Here is a 12,140-nt window from a genome sequence, read left to right as displayed (position 1 = left end):
AGTCACATCAAGGATTATCCATCTATGGTTTAACAACATCAAAGATTATTCCTCTATGTTTTGACACAGTCACATCAAGGATTATCCCTCAAATGATTTATGTTTAAATTATGATTTAGATCACTACAATTATTTCTATGTGACATAGAACAGATACTTCATCTGTCATCAGCTAAAGTATCAGGCATTACAGGTCAGGAGTGTAGAACTGTTATCTCTTTTGTCACCAGGTATTAGGCAGATACATGTCTGGCATGTAAAACTTCTATCTCTTTTGTCACCAACTTAGGTGGATACATGTCTGGCATGTAAAACTCATATTTCTTTTGTCACCAACTAAGGATTAGGTGGATAAATGTCTGGCATGTAAAACTGATATCTCTTGTCACTGATTGAGTACTAGGTGGATAAATGTCAATGTATGTAAGACTGATATCTCTTGTCACCGATTGAGTACTAGGTGGGTAAATGTCTGACATGTAAAACTGATATCCCTTGTCACCAATTGAGTACAAGGTGGATAAATGTCTGACATGTAAGACTGATATCCCTTGTCACCAATTGAGTACAAGGGGGATAAATGTCTGGCTTGTAAGACTGATATCTCTTGTCACCAATTGAGTACTAGGTGGATACATGTCTGGCATGTAAAACTGATATCCCTTGTCACCAATTGAGTACAAGGGGGATAAATGTCTGGCTTGTAAGATTTATATCCCTTGTCACCAATTGAGTACAAGGTGGATAAATGTCTGACATGTAAGACTGATATCCCTTGTCACCAACTGAGTACAAGGGGGATAAATGTCTGGCTTGTAAGACTGATATCTCTTGTCACCAATTGAGTACTAGGTGGATACATGTCTGGCATGTAAAACTGATATCCCTTGTCACCAATTGAGTACAAGGTGGATAAATGTCTGGCATGTAAGACTGATATCCCTTGTCAAAAATTGAGTACAAGGTGGATAAATGTCCAGCTTGTAAGACTGATATCTCTTGTCACCAATTGAGTACTAGGTGGATACATGTCTGGCATGTAAGACTGATATCTCTTGTCACCAACTGAGTATTAGGTGGATAAATGTCTGGCATGTAAAACTGATATCCCTTGTTACCAATTGAGTACAAGGGGGATAAATGTCTGGCTTGTAAGATTTATATCCCTTGTCACCAGTTGAGTACAAGGTAGATAAATGTCTGACATGTAAGACTGATATCCCTTGTCACCAACTGAGTACAAGGAGGATAAATGTCTGGCTTGTAAGATTTATATCCCTTGTCACCAATTGAGTACAAGGTGGATAAATGTCTGGCTTGTAAGACTGATATCTCTTGTCACCAACTGAGTACTAGGTGGATACATGTCTGACATGTAAGACTGATATCCCTTGTCACCAACTGAGTACAAGGGGGATAAATGTCTGGCTTGTAAGATTTATATCCCTTGTCACCAATTGAGTACAAGGTGGATAAATGTCTGGCTTGTAAGACTGATATCTCTTGTCACCAACTGAGTACTAGGTGGATACATGTCTGGCATGTAAGATTGATATCCCTTGTCACCAACTGAGTACAAGGTGGATAAATGTCTGGCTTGTAAGACTGATATCTCTTGTCACCAATTGAGTACACCACTCCCTCGATAACTCGCGCACATCGGGGTCAAGAAACATCGATTGCACTATAAGTGAGGTGCGAGTTATCGAGGGACCTATAAAATAAGCTCAAAACCAATAAAGTGATTGACGTTATAACGGAAAAATAAGGGGGGGGAGACAGATTATACTGTTGAATACTCACTTTATAATCGTTCTGAGATTAACTGTGAATAAATATCTCTTCATAGCGGTGTACTTTATTATTTCCTCATAGGACAACATTAATTTCAGGATAAATTACAGTATATTGAGGCGATCATCGGAAACATTATTCCACGTGGTTTCCGTTCACTTAACATGTGTACCACTTCACACATTGTGTACTACGTCACTAATTTTTATGTTGAATTGGATACATTCTAGTTTTATTGTTTGATCCAAATTAGACGTTTTTTTATACACAAAAGATCGACTCTTTTTGAGAAACAGTGTCGATCGAACGATAGATAGATAGATAGATTTGAATGCGATAGAAGTAAAATGGAAAACAAAAAAACAAGGGTTAATCAGTACTAACATATTTAATTGGTCTACAAATTTAAAACAACGTAAATTAGAACAAGTTAATACTTGCCGTTTGTGCCACGCTTGACAAATATCAATTCACTTTTTGAAAAAAACCAGTTAATTTTTTTTGTGTGTTACTCCTTGGTTTCTCTGCCGCCGAGCAAAATCCCTCAGATTTCTCAACTGCATGAGCTTTACGTAGTCAACATTTTGGGTCTCCAGCCACCTTATGGCAATATCAAAATATTTGATTGCTTCCTGTGCGGGGGGGGGGGGGGGTGCAACATCTGCGTCTGCATCACTTTCAACATTTGTGTTACTCCAGTTAGAATCGTCTTCTGCTGCAAATTTGTTCGTTATAGAATTAATTATAGTTTCATCTTACATGTATTCGGCTGTGGGGCAATCATTGTCAGCACAAATCGACTCCTCCGTATCATCAAGAGAAACGCCCATCTCAGGACCATGAGTCTGTACAAATTTCTCCCAAACAGCCTCGGCATTAATGACATCAGTTTCACTGAAACATTCGAAGTCACTATCATCGTCGCTGTCTCTGTTGCTGTTTTGCTTTATGTCAAAGGCAGCTCCAAGACCCTTAATCCAGCACCCCAGGTCTCTTGTAATTGATTTTTTTTTAATGCAACAAACACTTCCCCAAGTTGTTGATCAAAACAAAGCCGGCATGTACATATAATTAGGTTCTCATGGAAGTACTCATGGGTTTCGATGTGACGGTCGATTGACTCTTTTATGTTTTCAATGAACAGAATATGTTGTGATTATAATGTTTACACTGAAATGGAATTAAAGGATTAGAATGTGACTTTCACACAGGAAGACGTTTAATTGGTGTTTATTTCATTCTCTGTTGCATCCTGTTAGCATTTACCAGAAGTTTTCATTAATCGCTATTTCACCAGACTGTTTATTTACAGTATACTGACAACTATTTATCATAAAAACTTACATAATATATGATATCTTTAAACAGCGGTCTTGCTAGGATTTTAAAACTGGGTCTTTCTGCCTCTGAATTCAGTCACTAAATATCAGTACATTTTCTCACTCAGCCTACAGTCAAAGCCTTTGAACTAGCCGCCTAGCTGTTGCATCATGTTCTTTTTTTTTTAATGTACTCTTATAAAATGGCAACAGTACATCAAAGAGTCTTTCAGTCACTGAATTCTGTCATTGTAAATATCAGCACAGTTAAATGATCAACACATTTTCCCACAAAGCAGGGGGCTGAAACAGGACCGGCAAATCTTTTAATCTTCCCGTGCACCTATTACATGCATACAGAGGACTCCCGCCTCAGTGATTTTCTGCGTCCCAGATCAAAAACTGGCATCCAAATAAGCGTAATTAAGCGTTTTCGAGATCTCTGAAATTAATTCTTCTTTAGAACTTGCAAATTTCAAAATATGGGTTATATTTTTACGGGCATTAATCACCATTTTTGATGATAAAACGAGCAATGTATCAATGTTTAACTTATCAATTCTTATCATAATTTTTTCATGTTCAGTATATTTTAAAGATATTTTAAATACATTTTCTCTGGAAAAAATCGGGAGCCAAGACAGACACCGCGTTATAAGCGGGATTGCAAGTTATCCGGACGCGAGTTATCGAGGGAGCAGTGTACTAGGTGGATACATGTCTGGCATGTAAGACTGATATCCCTTGTCACCAATTGAGTACTAGGTGGATAAATGTCTGGCTTGTAAGACTGATTTTCCTTGTCACCAATTGAATACTAGGCAATGTCTAGCTTGAAGAAAAAGGTAACTTTTTGTCCTCAGTTGAGTAATAGGCAGACACTTTGAAAGTCTTGACAGCCATTTTGCTTCTGAATGTAGAGAAGTCATATCCATCCTTTACTGAAACTGTATATTCCAGTATGAATGGAAGAGTTCAAGAATTCATCTGAGTTCATACCTTGTCTCCGGTCTTGCAGTGTTGGAAAAAGATCAGTGAGATAAGAAGGGGATGTGCCAAATACAGTTTTATAAAATAATTGCATAATCTGTTAAATTGTTATCTGTCTGACAAGGAAAGACATCTTGTTTCTTGACCAGTTTTATGGGAATAAACATTTCTAGCAAGACTAGACAAAACCACCTGCTTCAGGTTTTAAATGGTTAAACTTACATTAGTGGGAAGTGAGGCATAACTGCCAGCAGTATCAGCATCAACAGTTTGTAAAGTTTCGCTCAAGCTTTTAATTTGCTTATATTTTCATAAATCTTTTGATGGACTGCTTGTACCTGGGATGAATCATTATTTAAGTATTCATTCTCGACATCATGCAGGTTTATAAAAATATTTTTTAGAGTATTCAGCTAAGTCGCCATTGCACACAGTATCTGCATATTTAAGTGCAGGTCAGTACGTGTGAACTAATTTTGTTGGTTGTGATCTTTTATAAAATTCAAGTTTTCAAGTCATAAATGATTTTTGTGGCAGACTGAAATATATTATCTGAATGTCTAGTCCAGTTGCACAAAGTACTAAATGTTACACTGTATGTTTTTGGTAGTCAGCAAATGAAAAAAAATTGTTTTCAATTTCATTTTATTTTTAGAAAGCTCAAATTTACATGAAAATAGCATTCATTCAGTTTTGTTCAGATTAAAGTCAACCAATTATTGCTGTGACCAATCATTGAATATTTATAAATCTGTATTCTGTACATATTCATTAGTGTCATTTAATTAAAAATAAAAATTAGTGGTATTTTAGTAGCAAAAAGCTTTGTTACAAATAAGAGGTTACATGTATCATTAATATACATCAAAAATAATAAAGGAACTAAAGTTGAGCTTTGTGGTACACAGCACAAACATGGACATGATTAGAAACGTAATTGCAACACTAGTCTGTTGTTGTTGTTGTTGTTATAGGGTTTAATGCCATTTTTCAGCACAAGATAGGCTATACATGGCAGCCAGTATTAATGGTGGAGGAAGAACCTGGGAAAACCCCGGAAAGAACCACTGACCCACGAGAAGCTACCGGCAAGCTTTCTCACATATCCACATTGGCCGACAACACTAGTCTATAAATGATGATTTAGTTCATAAAACTTCAAGTTACATAGCAGACATTTATGCCATACATTTGAAACACTTTAGAAAGATTAAAAATGTTCATGCACATTATCAAGAGCTACACCTGATTGAATAATTACGAAGAAACCCAACTGATATTTAAATATTAGAAAATTGGATTGTACATGATGTATAGATGTATGAAAATAATTATTTGAATTACTTTTCCAACTCAGTAATAAAATAGGCCTAAAGAAAAACCTTGGTAAGATGATTACACAAAACCAATTCATGCGAACAGTTCAATTTAGTAGGCATGTCTGCATGCATATGTAGATGACCTGATGAGATTATAGTGCCATTAAAGCATTTTGTGAGTAACATGCACTTTTTCTCTGTAGGTGGGGCATATGTGTTATAGAAACAAAAATATAATCCTTTTTATGTTTTCCCTCTTATAAAATTTAGTTGTCCCTTGGTAACATTGGTATTTGGAATAGCTAAGCCTGTGTCATTTTGTCCAAATGTATCATTTCAGAACCTATTATAAATTCTGTAGTGCTTTTTTATTTTAATTAATCCATCTCCTTTGCGTATTAGAGACATTTTGTTTCAGTTGGAGCATAAATGTTAAATAGAACTCATTGAAGACTTTTGGTGTATTAACAAGATCTCAGTAAGAAAATCAATATTTTTCTTCAAGTAAGCCCAATTTTCAAGTAGGTGTAATGCAGTATCAATTGTCAGCAAAACATTTATTTGAATTGTTCGGAAATGTTGGATGCAGATAAGGCAAGCATTATATTCAACTCAAAAGTTTACAAAGTACACTTAGACTTTAACTACTTCCAGTACAGTTTCAGAAGCCGCATTTCAAAACCCCATGGAGTTTAGGGCTTCTTGTTATATCTCTCAACTTTGGGTTGTTTGTTTTTTATGAATGTCACTTAGCAATGGCAATCATCTATTCCACCATTAACATGTAATGTCCAATAAATGTAACTGATCCTTTCCTACTCTTTTTCCATGAATCTGAATATTTTTTTAGTACTTTTGTGTTGATTGTTTGTATTTTTAAAGAGGCTGACTGTCACTTTTGCCTTCAATGTATTTTCATTTTCAAGAAAATGCTTTATCATTCAGGTATTTTGCATTTTAAAAAAATGTGCATCTGCTTCCCTGACCAACGCCACTGAATCTAATATTAAACTGATTTTCAGATAAAAATCAATCAAGCCAGTATCCAGTTTTTAAGCAATGGTTGCATTTTCATATTTTTGCTCTCATTCCATAAGTCCGTAATTTAAGTCATTTCATTAAAACTTAGGGTAAAATCATAAGGTTGCCAGGTCTATATTATGGGTAAAAAATAATTGCATTGGGCACAAGTGAAGCAACATTCATCAAATGTAATGTTTTCATTTTCCTCTCTGTATGCAATAATAATAATAATAATAATACTATTAATTGCAATTTTGTTATGCAAGTATATCAGTTTCATTTGTAAAATAATAATAATAATAATAATAGTGATGATGACAACATTTGATGCAAATTATGTTCATTTCAGGTTCAAAGACTATCTGCTTGCCCTGACGATTGAGGAGGAGGTGGAACTCCTTGGTGGACTTGATGCTTTCCCTGATGATGTTCTGTCCAAATTCTGTGTTGCCACCTGGACACTTGCTTATCAGTGTCTGCAGGAGAAAAAGAGACAAAGATATTAATTAAGTATCCATTCACCTGTAGATGAGGTGTTTAAGCCTAATTTGTGTTAAAATGCAGTACCACCCATTTGTTGTACATAAAACAATACAGTTATGTTTAAACCAGTTAGTATTTTGATGGAATTAATTATGGTTGTATAATTGACTGTTCTCTTTCCTAATATAAGTATAGCATGGTGAAGATATTAACTTGATGGCAGATTTAATAAGGAAAGTGAGCTGAATGCATTTACAAATTCAAAAAAGGACATGTTTTTATTTTTTTTCCTATTCTTCAAGGCTATATCTTTTTGTATACCTTGAATGTAATTTTCAAGGTAACCAATAGCAACTGTTTTATTTAAAGTAGACATGCAGCCTAATAAAAAGTGCTGATATTTTGCTAGTTTCTTTTTTTAGTTGTGATTTTGTATACAAATAATTTGTATCTAATGATCTATAAAAGTTGTAAAATGTTGACATTGGTAATTTTTCTTTAAAAAGTTTTTGTTTCGTTTTTCACTTGGTTTTCTTGATGATATGTAATATGTGTGTAAATATTTAGATATGTGCTAAATGCCAAAACAAAATATTTTTACATGACATTCTTTAATTCAAATTGTTTGTTCAGGCACATATATATATGTAAAGGCAAAAAATGCATTGTGATTATATTATTATATATTATCTGTATATTTGCCATGACTTTACAGATGTCATCAACATTTAATACCTGGACCACATTTTTAACCCCAAAAAATCAAGTCAAATATTATGAGCATCCCTCAAATAAGAAAAAAAGTTTATATTTTAATATCCTGTAATTTAAATGTAAGCTTATTTAACATATCTGTAAAATTGATTTGGGTGTAGTGGAAAATAAATACAAAGCTGGTGTGCAGATGACAGAAATGGAGAAACCAACTATTTTGCCACTGAAACATTTTTTTGAAAGTATTGAAAAAAATCAGGCATAGAAAGAAGGACTATGAGTGATGTTCATACTCAAGACATGTTAAAAATGTCCCCTTGTTTGGAGGAAATGGAAATTATCAACATTGTCCCTGTTTAATTAGACACTTATATAGGTACCTACCTCATCAGCCTAATTAAACCAGATGGTTCATATATTGGGAGAAATGTTACAATGTGGTTGAGACTTTTATCATCACCGGGGCAAAAGATGGGAACAGTATTAATGTTTATATTTTAAATATTCTTGTGTAGAAAATAAAAGAAACAATAACAGTATCATTTATAATTGTTAAAAATATGTATCCAAATAATTATTAAAAAAGCTTGACTAACCAGTGTGTTAGAAAGATATTGAATCTTCGTTTTGTTTCTTTTCAAAATTAAAAATGAGTATATTGTCACTGTAAAGTTAAATGCATTAATAATTTCTTGTAATGAAAACAAAAAGCTTGAAAGTACTGTAAATTAATGAGCTTTCTATATAATTGAATGTTTTTAATTACTGTCCCTTTATTAAATTTGACCTGAAATTTGAAAATGGGATCTGTGTTCAGTAAGTTGTGTTTAAGAAAAAAGTTAACATGCTAATCCAAAACCATATAAGCCATTTGAGAAATAAGAACAATCCACTTGCCAGTTTAAATCCATTCATATATCACATAAAACAACTTTTAAAAATCCAATGCTATATCATTACATAATATCTATTGTGGTCTCACCCTTGTTGTGCATCCGCCTACATCTCAATTTTTCTTAAAGGATGTATTAAACAATTTTGAAAATAATGTGTGAATAAAAATATATAAATAACAAATACAAGACCAAATAAGTGCTTTGTTCTGAGTCTGGGAAAGAACTTGTTTGATAAGTTGTAGGAATATATGATAGTCTCAACATTAACCTTTACTAATGTCCTGATTCACACTGTTTTTCACATTTTACATGTTAATTTTACCTTTTTTATAGTGTATCTAATTCTTACATCTTACATAATTGGTGTTAATGTCAATGACCATCCTTCACTGTAAATTTACAGACCTATCTTGCAGTGTAATCGGCAGAAAGGCAATCATCTCTCAGAGATGTTTTAATTAAGAGAAAGTAGAGTTTTTAAATATTATGCAGGTTAAGTTTTCTTGAAATGTGGTAAAGGTCTTGGGCACTATAGCCATTCTATGTAATTTGATTAATGATGTTCAAGTGAGAAGAGAGGTCTGATCTCAGTCAGGTTTGGCCAGATGTATAGCACAGTAAAGACATTCTTTTTGTAAATGACCATCAAACCCCCCTCCCCCTTTCTCATGCAGAAAAAAGTAATTTGCATTCTGGTTTTATTTTGTGAAATTGATGTCAAGTTTATCAGATTGCTTATTATCTTTACAATGAATTAGTTGACACTGTTGAAAACTAATAATGTACAAAAATAAGTAATGAAACAGTTTCCTTTACTGTCATCTGCAATTTATTATTAGCTTACATGATATAAAATATTTAGCTATAACATTTACAATGTTGTAATTTACATAATTTGATCTCATTTATTTTTTATGGGAAATAATTCCTTAATGATTATAGCATAATGGATGAAATATCTTTGTGAGTGATATTATAATTATCTGTCAAAGAGATCAAAATGAAATCCTGAATATATGATGATTTCTTTTAAAAGTTTGTCATATTGGCTTGCACAGTGAATATTTAAATTCAAACTTTTACATAAAAAAGTATGGTATGTTGGGACCACCTCTATGCAAGGCTATATTGTCACTTCCATTAGTATTCACAAAACAACTCCACTTGAGAGCATACTCGAAGTCAAATATTGCTTCTATAATTAACAGCCCAGGTGTGATACAATAGTGTGTATTTGGGCATGGCTCTTATATCCAGTAGCCTCACCATTAACAAAAAATGTGTGAAATTTTAATGAAACCTACATATATATTTAACAACATTCTAATTTCAATAGAAATAAGCATTGTAAGATTTAGTATGTAAATTCCTTCTCTACTTACTAAGCATTCAAAATTATTTCTGTTTGACATATAACTCAATTAGTAATTTATTATATTTTTTGTTCAAGTATTTTTTTTCTCTTTTTTTACATGCTTTGTTGATTTTTTCACTTTTTAGTTGATTTTATTGCACAAATAAAAATACATCATGAACAATGTTTTTTTTATTTTTAAACTGTATCTTTTTTTATTGACATGAATGTCTGTTACCAAAACGTATGTATTTAAATTCTTATATAAGGCTTTCCTTTCTTGTCAGGAAATAATTCAGTAGAGGTTTAGTGTCAAGAAATGATGGGTCTTATTATTTTTTCTTCTTATTTTTCCTCACTAATTTAACTAATAATGAGGTCACAGCTCACCACTCCACTCTGGATCAAGCACCACATGTATTGGTTTGAAATGCCTACTTTAAACATGGACTCTGAGAACATACAATTAGTCTGTGATATTTGTGCAAGTCTAGCTCAGTATACACTTACTGTGAATTAAAATGTAAGAATATGCCAATTAAGGCTTTCAGGTGCCATGTTATTAAACATCACCATGTGAAATTTTCTTTTCTTTTGAGAGCCAAACAACTACACATTTAAAACTAATGGCTATATTTGCCATGCATTATTAGATTTTTTTCTCATCTGCTTAAGTATTGAAAATTGTAAAAGGAAGGAATACTTTTACAGTAGCAGGGTTGGCATCAACATAAAAATTCTTTTAAAGTTTTCTGAAGTCAGGTACACTGGTGATGACATGTTACATGGGCAAGATACCACATTCTATGCAACTCCTTTCGTAATATGCCATTGATTTTGAGTAAAATATATTTTTTCTCATGTCTTCAATGATGTAGAATTTGGTTTAGGTCTTAATTGCACCTATTTATTTGGTAATTGATTGTGAATGCATGATAAAGTAATGTTAATTATGCTTAAATAAATCATTTTCACTAATATTATCTTTTCTCTTTTCATGGGCAGTGATCAGTTATATACTGTTACAAAGTGTTACAAATTTACTGAAATCAACAAATAATTTCTTTCCCAAGAATACAATGTGAAAATTCATCAGACACTCACATTATTGTCAATTAAATCCCAAAATAATCCTAAATGTCCTATCACAAGTCAATGAGTATAGAACATTCCAAATGAATTCCAATAGTCCCAAAAGTCCTGCTGTACTATTGATGCAATCCAGAATGTCTTTGAATGAATTTACAATAATTCTAAAATGTGTTATTCCAGAGGTTAATGAGTACATTAAGATAACATTTTTTAACAATGGCATGATTAAAACAAAAATTAAACATAAGTTTTAGTGAGCTTTTTACCAACATTATGCATAGCTGCCAACCCTCATGAATTTGGTGTGAATTTCATGACTTTTTCAGCGACTCACGGATTCAGGCCGCATGCCAAAAATTCATGAATTCTCCAATCCACAATTATTTTAAATCTTTAATAAAATAACTGATTTACCGTTAAGCACTAGTCATGATATTGCAGTTGCTGAAACGGTCCGGTACTGCTGGTCACGATATTAGTAGATCTACAGCCGATTAGTACAGCTGGCCCGGTAGCAAGCATTTTAGCCTATTTTAATCTATATGTATAAGAGTATTTTACCAATTTTTTTGAGAGAAGCTGGAGCCGAACTGGATTTTTGCTCCGCAAATGCGTCACCAACAGTGATTTGAGTTATCATTCAGCATCACATGTAAGATCTTGAAAATGTCTTCGCCACCAAGGAAAAAGAAATGTATTACTCAAAAAGTGAAGTTTAATTTGGAATATATCAAAATTGGCTGTGCATTCTGCCATTAAACATTGATATTCATCATGCTTTTTGCACGCAGTGTGCCAGACGATGTGAGGAAAAATGTCGATTGCAAAAAAACACGTAGAAGTTGGGAAAATTAAGAATTTGCAGATTTCAGTTCTGGAATATTTTAAGCCATTGGCGGAAGACCTGCAGGCTACCAATGCTGAAGCATTATTTGTGAGTTTTCTTGTCAAACACAATCTACCTTTATCAGCTGGAGACCATGCTAAACATTTGTTCTGACAAATGTTCCTGGACTCGAAAATCGCTTCCAAATTTTCCTGTGGAAAAACCAAAAGTGCTGCAACTCCTGTGCATTCCTCACAGCAACAGTGACAACAAAAGAGTATTTTCTCTAGTGAGGAAAAGTAAGAAAGACTTTAGGGCCTCCTTAGCTGC

At 33.3% G+C, this 12,140-nt stretch overlaps 1 protein-coding gene across 1 annotated transcript in view; it reads left to right on the top strand.

Moving 5' to 3' along the window:
* The window catches only part of LOC149786041 (E3 ubiquitin-protein ligase rnf213-alpha-like), a 165,428-nt gene extending 154,558 nt beyond the window's left edge, over positions 1 to 10,870 (top strand). The window contains exon 42 of the mRNA XM_089976323.1: positions 6,795 to 10,870. Coding sequence (XP_089832449.1) covers positions 6,795 to 6,951 — 157 coding nt within the window. The 3' untranslated portion in view covers positions 6,952 to 10,870. The remainder of the gene's footprint in view (positions 1 to 6,794) is intronic.
* The last annotated feature ends 1,270 nt before the right edge of the window (positions 10,871 to 12,140 follow it).

The sequence above is a fragment of the Sinohyriopsis cumingii genome, chromosome 12, assembly GCF_028554795.1.
Source record: "Sinohyriopsis cumingii isolate HCF-2022 chromosome 12, ASM2855479v2, whole genome shotgun sequence".
Classification (NCBI taxonomy): Eukaryota; Metazoa; Mollusca; class Bivalvia; order Unionida; family Unionidae; genus Sinohyriopsis; species Sinohyriopsis cumingii.
The sequence above is the reverse complement of the archived record's forward strand: the minus strand, read 5'-3'. Positions and strand labels throughout refer to the sequence as shown.